Here is a 17483-nt window from a genome sequence, read left to right on the forward strand (position 1 = left end):
CCAGGGCAAGCGACCGCAAGTTCTGCCACACGCAACGAAACGCACAGGAAGGACGCACGCCGCACCGTTCCTAAAACACGATCACGCTTACTCCACTTGCGCAAGCGCGGCGGCGACGGAGAGGCCAAGTTTTGCATGCGGCCCAACGCACCGCCGGCCCGATTTCACCCCCTCCCCCCAAAACAGGGTCCCGGGTGCGTTCGTCTTGCGCCTTTTTTATTCGACTCGTCGATTTTTATGCATCGAACGTGCGCGCGCGCGCGCAGAGCCGGATGGCGCAGCGTATCACGTGCGAGCGGCCAATCTAGATCCTAAGGGGGTTTTTTTTTTGTTTTTGTTTGTGAAACTTTCTCCTTTCCCCGCCCTAACACCCAACCGTCCGTCCCATCGCCCGTCGCTTGACAATTTTAAGACGGCAAACCAAAGTCCGGTCGGTGCACCAGAAAGTGCATCAGAAAAGTGCGCCTGCCCTGGGCCAACAGTGCCGTGTGGATGCCTGGATGTGTTACGGCCTCCCTGGTAATCTGGGTCAGTTGCGCTGGTTTCGCGGTGGTGGTTTTCAGTCGCGATCGTGATGATAAATGCATAATCCACCCGCGCATGCGCTTGATTACGCGCGATACGCTAACGCGGGCACGGGCGCCCCACAAAAAAAAAAAAAACCGAAACATTCGAAACACATGCAGTTCGACGCCATTAGCCGGACAACGGACAGCAGAGAGCATCTGCCCCATTCGTTGCGATAACCGCTGATTACGAGCAGTTCACTTCAATTGGGCACATGTGGAACGAGCGTGATAGCGAGAACGGTGGCATGGTGACGTCATTGAATGATGTCACGCGGTTTTAAACCCTTTTTTTTGTTTCGAGCGAATTTGTAGTGCGAAGTGTAAGGGTCACCAGGACTCGCACTGGGACCAGGCAGTATACTGCTCGGTGGTGCAGCGGGGGTACCCGGGCGGCCGCCCTTTCCCTTTTGCACCAGCGTGGCGCAGCGTTTGCCACGCGGTGATGTAAAACAATGTTCACTGAAAACGGCGAGAGGCCGGCGAGAAAACGAGTATTTCCTAACTCGCACGCCAATTTTGGTACCGATTGGTCAAAGGCGTGCGGCCAGCATGGGTGGCAACGTAAGGCGGCAGCATCATCTATCAGGTGTCTGTTTTTTTTTTTTTTTTTAGGAAAGACGAGCCGCACGCACGACGCGTCTGTGTCCGTTGGGTGGGGATGAAAATTAAAAAAAAAACAAAACAAATCTAAATTAATTTCGATTTCGTTCAACGGGTGCCTTAGCATAAATCCACTATCCACTAATACAACGAAAGAATAAAATAACGAAAAGCGAAAGGGAATACGGGCTAGAATGGGAGAATGCGATATCCTTTTGTAACATTTTCATTTAACATTCCATGCTTTATGTTAGAATTGATGCTAACGTCTCGAAATGGAACAGGGAAATTGTCGGAAGCGATAGCTTTCTTTTTATTGCCTGGGGTGGCGGAGCTAACTAAAGGAACCACAACTTAGTCCCTGTTGCTATCCGAATGAGCCTAATTGTCGCGCGCCTCCCCTTTTCTCGTCTTCGCGAGAACACTCAGTCCTCAGCGCTCAGCACTCACCGTCGCGTAACGCACTACTGGCCGCACTAACTCACGCACTGTTTACCACAGTTCTCAGCTTTCAGCATTCAGCGTCGTCGAATGCGCACTGGCCCCTAACTCACGCACTGTTTACAACACTTTACATTTCTATTTCACATTCCACTGCTTCCTTACGTCGCACGCATGAGCTGCTAAAGGAAAATGTGCCTTTTTGAGGCCGGATTAAACGCAACGTACACGCGTTAAATGTGACTGTATGAATTGATTTATATGAGCTGAATATGTAATGAAATAATAGCATTGTAATGCTTGGTGTGCATGCTCTTTACTCTGCGCAATTCCCTGTAGCAAGCAGTTCTTTCTGCTTCTTGCGATCTTTCTTCTTGCTGCTTTTCCCTTTCTTTTCTTCTGCATCTTGGTGCTCTGTGGCCTTTTCCGCGTCTTGCAGTAGTGAACCAGCCTTACGCTTTGATTTTTTCTTACTAACACTCTCAGATGGCTCTTCTATCACTCCGTTAGCGATTGATTCATCATTAGCAGAGTCCTTTTGTTGAGAATCAGCTTTACGCTTTGATTTTTTCTTACTAACACTCTCGGAGGGCTCTTCTATCACTCCGTTAGCGATTGATTCATCAATAGCAGAGTCCGTGTGTTGAGAATCAGCCTTACGCTTTGATTTTTTCTTACTAACACCCTCGGATGGCTCTTCTACCACTCCGTTAGCGATCGATTCATCAATAGCAGAGTCCTTGTGTTGAGAATCAGCTTTACGCTTTGATTTTTTCTTACTAGCACTCTCGGATGGCTCTTCTATAACTCCGTTAGCGATCGATTCATCATTAGCAGAGTCCTTTTGTTGAGAATCAGCTTTACGCTTTGATTTTTTCTTACTAACACTCTCAGATGGCTCTTCGATCACTCCGTTAGTGATCGATTCATCATTAGCAGAGTCCTTTTGTTGAGAATCAGCTTTAAGCTTTGATTTTTTCTTACTAACACTCTCAGATGGCTCTTCTATAACTCCGTTAGCGATTGATTCATCATTAGCAGAGTCCTTTTGTTGAGAATCAGCTTTAAGCTTTGATTTTTTCTTACTAACACCCTCGGATGGCTCTTCGATCACTCCGTTAGTGATCGATTCATCATTAGCAGAGTCCTTTTGTTGAGAATCAGCTTTAAGCTTTGATTTTTTCTTACTAACACTCTCAGATGGCTCTTCGATCACTCCGTTAGCGATCGATTCATCAATAGCAGAGTCCTTGTGTTGAGAATCAGCCTTACGCTTGGATTTCTTCTTGGTCACAGAAGGCTGTTCGGTCATTTCATTAGCCATCGATCTCTCTTCTGCAGTACCTGTGTATTGTCGCTCAGCGGATTGCCCAAAACCTCGTTCGCGTTCCTGTACCACTGGTTCATCAACGGAGGCTTTACAGTGGTTGCCACCGCGCTGTTTCTTCCCCTTGCGTACTTCGCCACCGATCGCCGCTAGCTTGGCGTAGCTTTCCTTCTGCTGCTCGTGTGCCGTGTAGAGCTCATTCTCTTCACCGTCCTCGCACCGCTCAAACACGGCCACAAACATACCGATCGTCAGATCGATCTCGGAACGCGCGTACAGACACCGCTCGCCAACACCCGGATAGTCGGGCGAGCCAACGTTTAACCACTCCTTACCGAGCTCGGTGCGCGCGTCCAGCAGCCGGAAGTGGCTGTTGTGGCGCAGCACGCCCATTACCACCTTCTCGTTCTCGTCCGGGTGGACCGAGCAGGTCGAGTAAACGATGCGACGCACCCGCGGGAAAGCATTCATCGCGTGGGACAGAAGTTTGTACTGCAGCCCGGCCAGCTTGTACAGGCGCCCTTCGTCGACCTGCTCGGGCCGACGCAGCCGATCCAGCATGCCCGAGCCGGAGCAGCTCGGATCCAGCAGAATGTACTCGACACCGGGTACCTGCGCGTCGGTAAGGTCCAGGCAGTCGGCGTGGATGGTTTTGATCACGCCGAACGGTGCCGCATACTGGCACAACGACCGGTACCGCTCAGCATTCCGCTCGACGGCATAGATGCGGCCCTTGTTTTTCATCAGGTTGGCCAGATGGGTGGTTTTCATGCCGGGTGCCGCGCACATGTCCAGTACGACCGATTTCTTCGGTGGCTTCAGCAGGTACGTCGGCACCAGACAAGCCTCGAGAAAGAAGAACAAGAAGAAGAAGAACAAAAAGGGTAAAAGAGTGCATTAGCATCAAGCGCACGCGGGCCACAATAACTAAAACTACCTTGTTTTGTAAGAAAAATTTCGAAAACAGATGCTCAGCCCGAGCCCAGTATGCCTTGGAGCAGTGCGGGAACACCAGCAGATCGGGGAAATGGAAGTCCACCAGGTACTCGCTGTCGGTAAGCGATTGGATGCGATGCAAAAACGCTCGATAGTCCGGCAACTGCTCGTCTATCAGTATCCAGCCCTCTTCCTGCATTAGCCGCTTGGCACCCTCCAGGTTCAGTACGTCCGTATTCACCCTCACGAAGCGTGGCTCTGGAAAGGCATGCGACCGAAAATGACCAATTATGGGGACAAATGCACAAATGTGCCTGCCTTCCACTTACCCGCAAACTTCCGGACCGCCGGAATGTCTGCCTTCGTCGCCTCATAAGCCTTCCGTATGTCGGCTTCGTACCGGCGTACACACTCCACCGGCAACGAAGCGCCGACCAGCTCACCACGACCGTACAGCAGCTCGGAGATGAGCGCCCGTGCCATCCACGGATTCAGCTGCGGCTCCCGGGCCGTCAGGTCGAGGTGGGCGACGATGGCATTGATCTGCGGCAGATTGACCAGCAACCGATCCATGATGGTACGCCCGGCACGGAAATGCTTTGCATCGCGCCGCAGCAGCGCCTTGACGCTTTGCTTTTCCTCCGTCACCTGGCGGAGGATTTTCGCCGCGTACCGATAGTTGCTGGGGACGGGAATTTTACGGGCCGCGGCTTCCAGTCGCGCTCCAGTCGACATTGCTGTAGCGTTTTTTTTTTGTTTTTTTTTGCGGTGCACAACAACCGTTGAAATTGTTTTGCGAAAACCAGTAACCAGCAGCACGTGGCTACCGAGCCTGAATACGGTCCACGATCCACGCTTCGCGATAAATTGCCTCAACATGTCCGGGGATGAACACGCGCGCCGTTTACGCGAAAGTGGTAAAAGACTGAAGTGGGCCACCCCACTCACGGTGAGCTACTGAGTGACCGAACAAATCGCTCAATTGTACATTTTTCACCAACAATGCTTCATTGAAAGAGGCAGAAACATTAAGCAATGTGTTGGGGAAGGATTCATTAGTTCAAAAAGCACGTTAACCAGCGAAAAGGTGATTGTTTCAGTCGCTCAATAGCACACGCGTGAGTGGGGAGGTCCTTGTCAATCTTTTACCCCTTCCGCGTAAACACTGCAGGTGTGTGCGGCTCGCCTTCTCGCTCGCCTTCTCGTTTGCCTCTCGTTTTCGCCCATTATCCCCTTAATACACGGGTCGGGCTGCCGTCACTGTCGTCATCGAGAATATTCGCGGATACAGGAGCTCGAAATCGCTTTTCCAGGATACAGGGACAATCCCGCACGAAACAGGTAGGTAGAGGGCTAGCTGTTGGCCCGAATTGCTGGCGCAGGCCCGGGGCATTCCCCCGGAGCCCGCACAGTGCCACTCCGGCATCCCAGGCGACCCAGCATCCAAAAGGGAAGGCTGCTTGTTGTGTTTATCGATTCCAACTGGGTTTTTGTTTTTTCTGTTTCGTCCTACAAAGCGTTCCGCCAACAACTAGCCATAGAGCGATGGCATCCGCGGAGCAAGGCACGGCAGAGCACCAGATCAAACATGCCCGCGGTGTATCGCGCGTGCTGGAAAAGCTGCGGACGTCGATGGAGGCCAGGAACTTCTACGAAGCGCACCAGATGTACCGGACACTGTACTTTCGCTACAGCGCGCAGGCAAAGTACGACGAGCTGCTGGAGCTGCTGTACAACGGTGCGGTCACGATGCTCGACCACCTGCAGTACGGCAGCGGGGCCGATCTCGGTCTGCTCATCATACAGACACTGGAGTCCGCCGGAACGACGCGCCTTCCAGCCGAGGAGTGGATGAAGCGGCTGAGCGAGCTGATCGAGAAAATCAAACCGTCCGTGAACGAACGGGAAACAGTTTTGGTAAGCTTTACGGTTCTGTCCTGTGATCCGACCGGGTGATGGGAGGTTTCCGTTTTTGTTTTGTTTTTTATTTCCTTCTCTTCCCTTCCACCGCTACCGAACACGAACAGGAGAAAGCTATTAAATGGAGCGGAACGGTGGCCAAATCACCGATGGGCCACCCGCTGATGCACAAGCTGATCGCACAAATCATGTACAACGAGAACAACCTGCCCCAGGCCCGGTACCACTATCCACTGTCGCGGGACGGCTTTAGCTGTGCGTTTTTGCTAATCGAGCTGAGCCAGGCGAAAGGGTACGTCGGTGAGGTGGACCTGTTCGTCGCGCAGATGGTACTGCAGCTGCTCTGCCTGAAGGAGCCGGCCGTCGCCACGGAAACGTTTGCCACCTACATCAAGTTTCATCCCCGGATAGCCTGCACCGATCCGCCGTTCGCGCGGCCCCTGCTGAACTTCCTTTTCTTTCTGCTGCAAGCGATCGAGCAGGAGGGCCGCAAGTACGCGGTGTTCCGTGCGCTGTGCGATCTGTACAAGCCCGCGCTCGAACGGGATCCATCGTACGACAGGTATCTGCGCAAGATCGGTGTGATGTTTTTCGGCGCCAGCCAGCCGGAGCAGTCGCGTTCGTTTGCGTTTGGCGATTTGCTGAACCAGTTCATTCAGGATCTCAGCGCGGATTACGACGATGAGCCCACTGAGGGTGAGGGGGGTGGGGGCCGGAGGGATACCGAAAACGAGCTAGGCAGCAGCATGCACGGTGATGTGGATTGATTCGGCGTGGTTCGGCCGTCATTCGCCTACCCATTCGTGCACGGTAGCTCAAGTGGTAATTACCCTTTTGCCAGAGTTCTTTTTTCATTCTCTCGATGCGTACGTATTCTATCGTGATTTTCGGAAAATATTTGTTTTTGTTAGTTAATTAATAGCGACGAGGAAATATCATGTTGTTATAATTTGCTGCGCACGGGCATTAGCTTAATTTCCCTTCGGTCCTTTCCTGTACTATGTGCTTATTTATCACAGAAAATAAAACAAATTTCCAACAAATGTTAACCTAACAAGTTCATCAAGAGTAGTCTGAAAGCTGATGCTTTCAAGAGTATTGTGTGAAAGTTTTGCATCAATCGACGGAAAACTGACAAAGATACAGAGTTTTCTAAATCCGCGTTACATTCAACGCTCAAAATCCAAGTTTTCAAAGTCAGTGTCCAGCGTAAAAACTACTGGGCCGATCGGTTTGAAATTTTGAACACATAATCCGTACACTCTTTGCTAGATAGCCCCGTCGAGATTTTGTGAAAATTGTTGATACTTTTTTTAAAACAAACCTTCAAAAATCGTGTTTTCAGGAAATATGACAAAAAGGATCACTTTTTCAACTTCAAAAATCTGCCAAAGATCGAAAAACAGGAATATCAACAAAAACTCTCCGCGGCTACCTAGATAAACTTATAATCTTTCTAACGAGTATCGATTTGTATATTTCGGATGACCCGGCATGTCGCTACGATGGGCACCGGGAAAAAGTACCTTTACGATGACTTGCCTAGCAAAAATTGACACCACGGATTAGTTTTTCAATGAATGTTACTCAAAACAATACCAAATATTCTACAAAAGTTGTAGATTAATATGCAATTTACTTGAAAAACTAAAGTTGAATGGTTACGCCACAACAAATCGTCAAAAACGGGCTTATTTTTGGCCCGAAAATACCGAACTCTCCCCATAATCTCAACATGATTTCGATGCGTTTCCCATCTACGAGGACTACCGGCAGTGAACGAGCATAATCCTAACCTTCCTTCTTCACCTTGTTGCCAGTCTAGCCAGCTCAGTTTGGGTGACATTTCGGGTAACATTAATACAACAGTTCGGTGAGATGCTTGCAATAAACGATATTATTTCGATCTCGACACCACTTGCGCGCTAGCCACGCACCCAATAGGCAGTGTCCTGCAGTAACGGCAAATGCGTGTTGGCCACAATGGAAACCCGTTACTCGATCACGAGAATAGCGCATAGTAAGAAAAAGCGAGCAGAACAGATTTGCCGAACGATGGTGCGTGCATCGGAGCATATTATTTTTTTTTTTTTTGCTTTTGCTCTGCATTAAGCATTATTATTTATGAGCGATGTTCAATATATTTTCTATTTCATTTGTGCTTCGCCTGTACCGTCGACCACGGCGTGCCTACTTGGCCGGCACATACGTGGCGATGAGGGCCGACTTGGGCGACAGGCGCACCGCTTTCACCTGCACCTTTGTCCTGCGCGAGTAGTATGGAAAGAAAAAGAGCCAAGATTAATGCCGAGCGTTGCAGGGAGGCATGCGGTTTGCGGTGCGTTTACTCACTTGATGGCTACGTCTGGGACGGCGTAGTTGTTGCTGGTCAGCACGACCGTCAGCTCAGTGCCGATACCGGGAATGCCGCTGAAATCGGCAACCTTTTCCTCGCTCGGATCGAGATTTAGCGCCACAAAGTATCCGGGGTTGCCGGACTTTAGCCTTTAGATTGGGATGGAGAGCGAAAAGCAGTGCGTATTTTAATATATTCGTATCTCCGGCCGGCAATTCATGTTGGAGGTTGTTGCAATTTAAGTGAAGAGTGTTAACGGGCAAGAACCACTTACATATGTCTACACATCAATGGTCCCGGATTAATTGATTAGTAGCGCACAGTGTACAATTACGTGTACGATTAGATACAGAACGACACACACACAACGAAGCACACGAGATGAAGGGTAAAGAGAGCAATGAGAATTAGTAAAATGAGCAGTGATAACCCCCCCCCCCTTAGCCCCGGTTAGTGAATTAGGGAAGGCAAACTAGCGACCACCCGTTGCAAGGCACCACCACTTACCGTATGTACGCAATCGTACTAGCGGACGCATCGTTGTACACAGCGAACTGGCCGTGCTGGAACGAAGGTGAGGCGCGGAACTTTTCCAGCGTTTCGATCGTCTCCCTCGTAACGCCATTGGCCGTCAGCACATCGAGACCGAACAGTGGCACACCGGGCAGAAGGAAGTTAAAGATGGTGTACTCCGACGCACCGAGGTACTGCAGCGAGGCATTGTTGTAGCGCAGCTGCAGCCACGGTTGGCCACCGCAGCACGTCCGGTACGCGCGGATCGCCTCGTACGTGTTCTCGATGTCGTGCCGGAGCTTTCTCGTGGCGTTCGCGTTGTTCGCTTCCCGCAGATCGTACTCGATGTTACCGTACAGCGGGATATCGATCGGCAGGGTACCGTTGAACGCGAACACTTCCGGGCGCAGGATGTCCTCCGTGACCGACAGGAACCCGTTCTCGTGCAGCTCCCCGTGCACGACACCGGCGAGCTCGTGCAGCAGCTCACCCAACCCGGCCACATACGTCGTTTTCATGTGCGTCCAAAAACCGTAGTCCGCCATCGAGAGGGCTTTGTTCGCCTCGGGGCTCGGCATCGCTTCCTCGTTGCCGCTGTTGCTGACGATGAAGTGCTTGGCGTTCGCTAGGCGCACCCCGCGGAACCCGTACCCGATCAGCGTCCTCAGCACGCCCTTCAGCTTCTCCTTGGCGATCGTTTCGTTGAGCTGCAGATCGAACCGACCCGGCCCGAACTGGGACAGGATGGCGTGGGTGGCGGTGACGGGTTTGAAGGCGCTACCGGTTTCCGCTACCGACAGCCAGTTCGGCAGCGTCGCACGGTCGTTCCAGATGAACGCTCTCGCTGAGGCCGGATCGTTCGGTCCCTTCTCCAGGGCCAGCTTGTACAGTGGATCGTCTGCCGTTACAAAGTTGGGCGTGATGTCAATCACCACTTCAATCTGCTTGGACCTATGGTACGCATAATGTGCAAAAAAAAAAAAGAAAAAACACGTTAAGAGAGAAAATAAATGCAAGGGTTGATTTTCGTTCATTGATCAATTGTTTTTGTATTGGCGCTCGGAATCGCACGCACGCAATTCCACGCCCTCAAAAACAGCGAAGCAAAAGGAAACGGTCACTAGGCTGCTGCGCCGAACTACCACCTCGCTGAAATTCCCGGAATCGAACTGGCTCGGAGACGACTCGGGGCTCGGCATCGACACCGACCCAGTTCGATTCCGGGAATTTCCGGGGGGGGGGGGCATAGTTTCGGCGCAGCAGTAGTAATCGTTCCTTCTGCTTTGGTACGCTATTCGCAGCGTAGTGGTGGATTCTTACAACTTTGTTTACGTTTTCGTGGCGGCCTACCTACGAGTAGACACCGACCTAGACACCGCGCGGAGGGGGGGGGGGGGGAGCGGAGTACGGCGCAGCGCTGTAATTGTACCTTCCGCTTTGGTACGCTATTCGCCGCGTAGTGGTGGATTCTTTTGTTCTAGCTTACGACATTGTTTACGTTTTCGTGGCCTACGTTTGTTTACGTTTTTGCGGCGTGAGGGGGTGGGGGCAAGCTTTGGCGCAGCACGGTGACTGCGTTCTTGGCTGCTTTGGTATAGCCATTCGCACATTTTGCGCTTTTTCTTTTCTTCTTCTACATTACAGAGGAGTTAGCGCCTTTCCTCTTTAGGCAAATGGTATTTATAGCGCGTGAAAGTTGCCCGTACCCGTGGGCCACGTGATCGCCACGGCAATGGATTTATCAGCAAACAGTAGTTTTCTCTTTTTTTTCCCCCTTTTTTTATCGAGGCAGCCTTAGCACGCTATCTGTTTTAAACGAAAAATTGCCCATTAAACGGCTTCCATTCATGCTTCCAGCACATAATTCGGCACACCAGCACCGGCCCCGGGGGGGACAATAGCTCGCGCATATGCCGCGCAAAACGGAAGCACTTCATTCAGTAGATCAACGACGGCTTGAAGACGCAACTCTTAAGTTGGGCGGATCTTTGAGCGGCGCATACCGGCCGCCAGCCTTAATTGAGGGTAATTCCTGTTTGTGGGAAAGGGTGGGCACGGTTTCACACTTACCGGAAGGTGGTGATCAGCTTCTCTAGCTTCTCCCTTACCGACTCCGACTCGATGAAGTACGTTTCGTTGGCCGGCAAACGGTACACCACCCCTTTCGCACCGTACTGCGCAACCGTCTCGAGCTGCGACTCGTACTGCGTCTCGTCGATCTCGATCAGCGGTCCTTGCTGCCACCAGGAAAGCGGAACCGGTGCGGAACACTTGGGCGCATCGTAGATGATGTAGAACGAACCGAGCAGCATCGCGACCCAGAGACCCCAGAACAGCACGAACAGCAGCCAGCGGAGACGCACCCAGAACGGGTCGTTGGCGTACTTCATCAGCTCCTCCTTGGTCATGCCGGAGAACGTTTGCTGGAAATCGTTGTTGAGGAGAAAAGCAGCCGGAGAAGGCGATCAGGACCGCAGCAACAGCACAGCAACAGCCGAGCGGTACACCCAAAACACAACTGGCGCACGCTTCGTCCGCCGTGCGGTATCCCTTTTAACGTGAGTTAACGAGACGTGACTTTACCATCTACGCCTCGTTAGGGCGCCTGAGGTGTTAATTTGCTAAAAGTCACCAAAACAGTTGCCGTCCGGTGAAAACGGTGAAAAACCTACACACATCTACTGTATCTATAGGTATTCCAATGATAGCACAACATAGCAGAGCCAAAAATAATACAAAGAAAATGCCAACGGATTCAAATTGCAAGTAATTTAAGGTTTATTATAAAAGAAGGCAATTAAAAATGGCTTGCCAATCAGGCAAATCAGTGAAGGGTAGGGTAAACATTAATTAAGTGGACACGGTTTTCCTTTTGGCCCTCGGAACATTCACGGAACTTTTTGCACTCTTGCTATGAAAGTGAATCGACCAAATCGGGACAAGTTACTGCCGGAATGGAAAGCCCGTTTTTGACGATTTTTTGTGACGTAACCATTCTATTTTATTTTTTCAAGTAAATTGCATATTAATCTACAACTTTTGTAGAATATTTGGTATTGTTTTGAGTAACATTCATTGAAAACTCAATCCATGGCATCACACTTTGGTAGGCAAATCATCGTAAAGGTACTTTTTACGGTGCCCATCGTAGCGACATGCCCATCGGTGCCCATCGTAGCGATAGCGACATTTTTACACAATGTTCTTCAAAGGATCAGCATTCCGGGAAAAATGTCAATAATATGTGTCGCAACATGGCCAAGGCAAAACTGACACATTATTTCCAACAAACCATGTTTCCATAAGTTTTGATGTATGGTTTGGATCGTTGTCCTGTGCGAAATACCCACGATTTCTTCTGCGTGAGGTAGCATTAACATTCTGCCATAATTGCTTTATACTCGAGAGTATTCATGGTGTCCTTTAGTTTAGAAAAAACATCGCCAAATCAGGACGCTTCCAGCACCATGCCGGTAATGCGCTGACCAGTGCGCTGCGAGTCCGAACTAAATAACTTTTATTTTCGTTTCGACGCTCCAGAATTTGCTTTACGCTATTTTTTTCTTTTTTTTTTTTGCTCAACAGTGGCAACTACATACCTGACTCTCCACCTCCAGATCGATACGGGCATCCCCGTTGGACGAGGAGATAAACTTCACCTCCACCTCCTTCTGGGCAAGCTTCTCCTTCTCGGATGCGTCCTCGTTGCTCGGGACGACGACGGTGGCACCGCCACCTTCGCCACCATTCAACATCCGCTCGTCCTCACCCTCCCGGGCGCCCGTGCCGTTCTCGCGTGGCATCTGGAAGCTGTTATCGGTCGCTCCGCTGCTAGTACACTTATCACCGAAGCCTGAACGGAACGCGACAGAGAGAGAGAGAGAGAGAGAGAGAGAGAGATTTTGTTAGATAATGCGAGATAATTTTAGGAACGGGTTTTCTGCTGTTCTGACGCACGCACGGCCATCATTTACGCGCTAGGTTACATGATGACATGTGGTAACCAGTTTGCTCATGCCCGAAGGTCACACGAGAGATGTTTGTGGCGGAAAAATAGAAGCTAGGTACATTAGGGACATTTTAACTTTCAAATTCGCCTGGTATGCCTACGAGAGTGGTAGAAGAGCATCAGTTGAACGTTCAAATGTGCAAAAAGCTGCCTGCGAGCTTACGCTCGCCATGGGGCATTTTTTTTTTTTTTTTGTACCTGCTTTCCCTACCCACTCCCAGCAACGGACCATGCACTGAGCCTAGGTTAACTGCTAGTCGAATAATGTTATCCTCGTGAAAACTAGGTGTGCATCTTACAGTAATTTAAAAATAAAAAACCACCAACCGTTTGTGCTGTTGCGATTAATGTCCGCCTCACCAATTTGCTTGTAGCTTTCCTTCGCTCGACTGTCCGCCCGTAGCGCGTCGTTCACTGACTGCTGCCTAACCCCTTCGATGTCGAGCTTCGCACTATTTCTGCTCGTCTCGTCCATGCCTAGGGATGGTGACGTCGGTAGAGCTTGTGCTGGGTGCGAGTGTACCCTCGCCCGGTTGCTAAACAGAGAGCGCTGCGCGCGCAATAGATAGAAATAGAAATAGAAAACCTTGTGCGTACGCCCGAGCGATGCGTTGCTTGTAACGAACACCAGATCAGATTATGCTATTAGTGTGAGTGCGTGCGAGGACACCGCGAGCTGCATGTTCGACCACGTTGCTGGGTGAGTCCTGATGTGGCCAGTTTTTAAATAACCCTTAGCATAGTGTGCTTACACACTACACAGGCGCTTTGACATCGCCTTGGTGGTGCGGCTGCAACGCACAGAGTTAAAGGGAGAAAGGTCAAACAGAATAGCCGCACGTACGGGTACGGAGCGGAAAGCTGATCGCAAAAGCAATAGAATGAACTTTTTTTTTTCCAATTTCAGTTAAATTAAAGTGCCGCATCGTTTGCTAAACCGGTGTTTTTCTCCATTTCAGTAACAAATCAATGGCTTCCTCGGTGGGAAATAATTTGAAAAAGCGTGCCCTGGCACTGCTGGCCGCAGGCTCCGAGGAGATGGAGCTGGTCGTGGCCGTCGACGTGCTGCGCCGTTGCGATGTGAGCAGCGCAGCCCAAGCCAAAGCCCCAAAAAAAAAAAAAAAAGATTTTAACTCCCCCACTTTCTACCCTTCGTACAGATTGATGTGACAGTCGCCCTGGTACAGGGCGGCGACGGGGCCACGGACCCAAGCAACGCCGATCTGGTGGCCCGCTGTTCCCGCAACGTTAACGTGCAAGCGGACGTAACGCTGGCCAAATACGTGCGAGAGCAGATCCGCGACGAAGCGACCCTTCCCGATGCCATCATCCTTCCCGGGGGCCTCGAAGGATCCCGCCTGATGGCCCAGGCACCGGCAGTCGGCGAGCTGCTGCGTCACTATGAAAAAAGCGAAACGAAAATCGTGGCCGCCATCTGTGCCGCACCGACCGTGTTTGCCGCTCACGGTTCACTGTTCGGGGGCCGCCGCCTCACGTCCTATCCGGCCTTCAAGGATACGCTTACCGGTGCGGGATACGCATGGCAGGAACCGGACCAATCGCCAAACGGGCGGGTGGTACGCGATGGCAACCTCATCACCAGTATGGGCCCAGCGACATCGTTTGATTTTGCCTTGACGGTCGGTGCAGCGCTGGTGAGCCAGGAGGTAGCGGAAAAGGTAGCGAGCGCCATGCTCTACCAGTGGCCCCATTGAACGGAAACGAACACGGCAACACGCGGGACCGGTGAGTTGCGATAAAGCATGGAACAGTTCATATTTGTGCCGCATAAAACAGGTCACCTCTCAGGCTAGAAATAAGCTAGACCACATGGTAAAAGTGTCCTTTTTTGTAGATATTTTATCTAGCTATCCAGCTCAAAATAGCGATTAAATTTGTTGTGCCGTCGTTGCGGATGAATTTATGCACTTTTGGGTTTTATGCTACACATCATTTTCTGCACAGTCGGTGGAAGAAGACTCAATCAGGCCATTTTTTCACACCATTTGCACATTACAAATGGATTTTTAATCATTTTACAATGTTTCTGTAGCCACTAGTTGATAATAGCCCTCTTATAATTGGTGGTTTGAAGGATTTTTGGCATGAAATCAATGCAATGTTGTTTCGAAACCAATTTATATGCTCTCTGTACTGGGAATGGCAGCTTGCTAAGTGCGGACCAAAATTTAACTGGACCTTTATGAGACTTAATAAAAGATAAAACCGATCTTTTCCAGGCATTCTCTTTTTGTACAAACGGCCGTTCATGAATCCTCCCGCCATAAAACCACCCCCTACGTTTTCAAACGACAACTGCAGAGATCGCTTGCCAAATGTGTAATTTACGGGAAATTTCATTTCGTGTTTTATTGCGCAATAACTATTGAAGGTGTGGTTCGATTTTGACGCATTTTTCCTCACTAAAAGAAAACACTTGGACCTTTCAAAAGACACCAACGCAAGTGTAGCAAAGCGACCACCAGGAGCGCTACAGTGAGTAGAAGAGTGCGGCCAAATATTAAGTGTTCCAAGCTTTATAAGGCGAATATCAGGTAATGTAGAAACAATAAAGCGCAGATCCCAAAGCAAATAGCAAGCGCGGCTCGTTGGTCGTTTTATTCCGAACGTTGCCGACCGCGACCAGAGAGGGTGGGTGGAGAATACAGATTCAAACAGCTGATAGCTGACGTCTCCCGTCCGGACAAGTGTTTATTGACATTTTGGAGCTTTAGCTTGAGCGGTGCCGCCTCGTCGAAGTGTTTTGAATGAGAACCGTGCGAGTGTAATTACACTGGTGTGTGGTGGATTTGTTATTCGGAAGCAGTATGCCAGTAACGCCCGCGGAAAACTAAAGCTACCCTCTTTTGCAAAGCACCGCGCCGCCAATTACATAATTGAGCAATTCGCTAGCATTCGCTTGCGTCTCCATCGACGATGAACCACTGTAAGTAGCAGTTCCCGTTTGGTGCTGGATGGGAAGTTTTTTTTTGAAAAAAAATGGATGTTTTTCTTTTTGTAGTGCGGAAAAATCTGTCCCGCTTTCGCTTAATCACCTTCGACGTAACCGATACCTTGCTGGAGTATGCAACACCACCCGAATGCTACTATGCACAGGTGATAAACGGTGTGCTGAAACCGAATCTAGGCCTCACGATAGACGAGCAAGCGATTGCCCACTCGTTTGGGCGCTGCTTCCGAGTGTTGAAAACACAACATCCCAATTTCGGGTGCAGCTCCCCTCCCGCACACCTCGATGAACGTGTACCGAACGTGGAAAATTGGCGCTGGTGGTGGCGCACCCTGGTCGAGCGTGTCATACTGGATGCGGCCAAACGAAGTGCGAACGAACTTCCATCCGGTTTGCTGCTCAGGATCGCCGACCAGCTGATCGAAGACTACACGCGCGATGCCGCTGGTGTGTGCTGGAAGAAACGTCCCGGGGTGGATGATTTTCTGCAGCAGCTTCGGCAGACCACCGAACCATCCAACCAGCCACTGCTCCTCGGTATCGTGTCGAATTTCGATCCCCGGTTGCCGACGATCTTGCGTCGGCATGAGCTGCTCAAACCGGGTGACGGTGGCGGCGGCGGCGGCGGCGTCGATTTTGTGCTTACCAGCTATGGAATCGGAAGGGAAAAGCCTGATCCCACCATTTTCCACGCCGCTCTGCGAAGGGCGAACGGTCTGGCGGAAGGCGTCATTCACCCGCACGAAGCACTGCACATCGGCAATCTGTGCGTGGAAGATTACCAGGGGGCCCGGGGTGCCGGCTGGCACGCCCTGCTGGTCAATGTGCCCGGTAAGGCGCGGGCAAGTGATAAGTGCCGCCACATACAGGGCCATCACATATTCGCCGGGATTCCCGAACTCCAATCGTGCCTCTCGTTGGCACCCACCTTTCGTTGGTGAGCTCCGGGACCACCGGGCGAATCTTGGATGTCATTCATTTAAAGAAAAAAAAAATACGTTAACTAATGTGTAAACGGTATGGAGTAGGAGTCTGGTTGGCAGCAGCACAGTGTGTGATGTTGTTAGGAAATAATTGAAGAAAAAAAAGAGAAAGAGAGAGAGAAAAAAGGCGGAAAAGAACTGGTCAAAGCAATATTTACACCGTGTCCAATATATTCTCATACACTTTGCTTGCTGGACGATTTTTGGTATGTTCACTGCACCTAGCCCAAGTATCAATATTGTTCTCTCAAATTGTAGTGTTTACTTAAGATTTTAACAGTTGAATTGGTCTATTTCATGTAGGGGGTCTAATTTTAATAACCATGACACAATTACGTGTCTGTGTTATAAAAAACGATGTTGAGCAAGGAAGCGTCTCAGCCCTATTTTCAAAACCTTGAAGCATCTTGGAATCAAGCGCGATTTCGTATATCAAACCATTAGAAGATAGCTTACGACTTCCTCTTTAAATTACAAAAAAAGATCGCGGTGAAAGCGGTCGGCTAGTACTGAAAAAGTGACCAAGACCGTTCGGGAACGTATCCGCACGTTATCCTCAACGTTCGATACGAAGAATGGTTACAAATTTGAAAGTTTTGATATCAACTACGTATACATTTTTTTTAATTAGGAGCTAGAATGTAATGTTTATGAAAAATAGAAAGCTCACGGAATTTCGGAAGCTAACCAACAAAAAAAAAACAAATGAAACAGCAACTTTTCTTGTATCGCGGCACGCTGGGCACGACTGTGTGTTCTCTGATGAAAAGCCTTTTTTCGTTCTAGAGCAAAGGTGTGATGTCCAAAAACGATAGATTGTGGTTCAGAAACATTAAGGAACGAAAATTATGTGTTCCA

General features: G+C 50.1%; 5 protein-coding genes across 7 annotated transcripts; 3 read left to right on the forward strand and 2 right to left on the reverse strand.

The window, feature by feature from the left end:
- Positions 1-1848: 1848 nt before the first annotated feature.
- Positions 1849-4631, reverse strand: LOC126571788 (uncharacterized). Its single transcript, XM_050230593.1, has 3 exons — positions 4203-4631; positions 3875-4131; positions 1849-3783 (listed from the first exon to the last, which is right to left on the reverse strand). Exons 1-3 carry the CDS (start codon positions 4606-4608, stop codon positions 1927-1929), a joined length of 2520 nt encoding a protein of 839 aa, XP_050086550.1. The 5' UTR covers positions 4609-4631; the 3' UTR covers positions 1849-1926.
- A 454-nt stretch (positions 4632-5085) lies between these two features.
- LOC126572044 (Golgi to ER traffic protein 4 homolog) lies at positions 5086-6842 on the forward strand. Its single transcript, XM_050231069.1, has 3 exons — positions 5086-5214; positions 5391-5790; positions 5901-6842. Exons 2-3 carry the CDS (start codon positions 5419-5421, stop codon positions 6558-6560), a joined length of 1032 nt encoding a protein of 343 aa, XP_050087026.1. The 5' UTR covers positions 5086-5214; positions 5391-5418; the 3' UTR covers positions 6561-6842.
- An 830-nt stretch (positions 6843-7672) lies between these two features.
- Positions 7673-13161, reverse strand: LOC126571929 (uncharacterized). 2 transcript variants are annotated; one of them, XM_050230846.1, is made up of 6 exons: positions 13032-13161; positions 12262-12515; positions 10733-11085; positions 8657-9613; positions 8146-8298; positions 7673-8059 (listed from the first exon to the last, which is right to left on the reverse strand). In XM_050230846.1, exons 1-6 carry the CDS (start codon positions 13144-13146, stop codon positions 7984-7986), a joined length of 1908 nt encoding a protein of 635 aa, XP_050086803.1. In that variant the 5' UTR covers positions 13147-13161; the 3' UTR covers positions 7673-7983. The 2 variants fall into 2 exon arrangements, with proteins under 2 accessions (XP_050086803.1, XP_050086794.1); XM_050230837.1 differs by having other exon boundaries at positions 12999-13161.
- Positions 13162-13256: 95 nt separating this feature from the next.
- Positions 13257-14595, forward strand: LOC126572133 (protein dj-1beta). Of its 2 annotated transcripts, none has more exons than XM_050231203.1 (3): positions 13257-13371; positions 13631-13751; positions 13832-14595. In XM_050231203.1, the coding sequence occupies exons 1-3, from the start codon at positions 13352-13354 to the stop codon at positions 14384-14386; spliced, it is 696 nt and encodes a 231-aa protein (XP_050087160.1). In that variant the 5' UTR covers positions 13257-13351; the 3' UTR covers positions 14387-14595. The 2 variants fall into 2 exon arrangements, with proteins under 2 accessions (XP_050087160.1, XP_050087169.1); XM_050231212.1 differs by lacking the exon at positions 13257-13371 and adding an exon at positions 13393-13517.
- Positions 14596-15408: 813 nt separating this feature from the next.
- Positions 15409-16822, forward strand: LOC126572064 (rhythmically expressed gene 2 protein-like). Its single transcript, XM_050231090.1, has 2 exons — positions 15409-15618; positions 15694-16822. The coding sequence occupies exons 1-2, from the start codon at positions 15609-15611 to the stop codon at positions 16581-16583; spliced, it is 900 nt and encodes a 299-aa protein (XP_050087047.1). The 5' UTR covers positions 15409-15608; the 3' UTR covers positions 16584-16822.
- Positions 16823-17483: the final 661 nt, after the last annotated feature.

The sequence above is a fragment of the Anopheles aquasalis genome, chromosome X (genome assembly GCF_943734665.1).
Source record: "Anopheles aquasalis chromosome X, idAnoAquaMG_Q_19, whole genome shotgun sequence".
NCBI classification, from domain to species: domain Eukaryota; kingdom Metazoa; phylum Arthropoda; class Insecta; order Diptera; family Culicidae; genus Anopheles; species Anopheles aquasalis.

What these genes read in the sequence shown, in the direction of transcription:
- LOC126571788 (XM_050230593.1), bottom strand. Translation starts at nt 4,608, where the DNA reads ATGTCGACTGGAGCGCGACTGGAAGCCGCGGCCCGTAAAATTCCCGTC. An exon ending in GGCGGTCCGGAAGTTTGCGG is followed by an intron (nt 4,132 to 4,202) that starts GTAAGTGGAAGG and finishes ATGCCTTTCCAG; the next exon opens with AGCCACGCTTCGTGAGGGTG. An exon ending in AATTTTTCTTACAAAACAAG is followed by an intron (nt 3,784 to 3,874) that starts GTAGTTTTAGTT and finishes TTCTTTCTCGAG; the next exon opens with GCTTGTCTGGTGCCGACGTA.
- LOC126572044 (XM_050231069.1), top strand. Translation starts at nt 5,419, where the DNA reads ATGGCATCCGCGGAGCAAGGCACGGCAGAGCACCAGATCAAACATGCC. An exon ending in ACGAACGGGAAACAGTTTTG is followed by an intron (nt 5,791 to 5,900) that starts GTAAGCTTTACG and finishes GAACACGAACAG; the next exon opens with GAGAAAGCTATTAAATGGAG.
- LOC126571929 (XM_050230837.1), bottom strand. Translation starts at nt 13,146, where the DNA reads ATGGACGAGACGAGCAGAAATAGTGCGAAGCTCGACATCGAAGGGGTT. An exon ending in TAATCGCAACAGCACAAACG is followed by an intron (nt 12,516 to 12,998) that starts GTTGGTGGTTTT and finishes CGTTCCGTTCAG; the next exon opens with GCTTCGGTGATAAGTGTACT. An exon ending in AAGCTGATCACCACCTTCCG is followed by an intron (nt 9,614 to 10,732) that starts GTAAGTGTGAAA and finishes TGCGTACCATAG; the next exon opens with GTCCAAGCAGATTGAAGTGG.
- LOC126572133 (XM_050231203.1), top strand. Translation starts at nt 13,352, where the DNA reads ATGTTCGACCACGTTGCTGG. An exon ending in ATGTTCGACCACGTTGCTGG is followed by an intron (nt 13,372 to 13,630) that starts GTGAGTCCTGAT and finishes TCTCCATTTCAG; the next exon opens with TAACAAATCAATGGCTTCCT. An exon ending in ACGTGCTGCGCCGTTGCGAT is followed by an intron (nt 13,752 to 13,831) that starts GTGAGCAGCGCA and finishes CCCTTCGTACAG; the next exon opens with ATTGATGTGACAGTCGCCCT.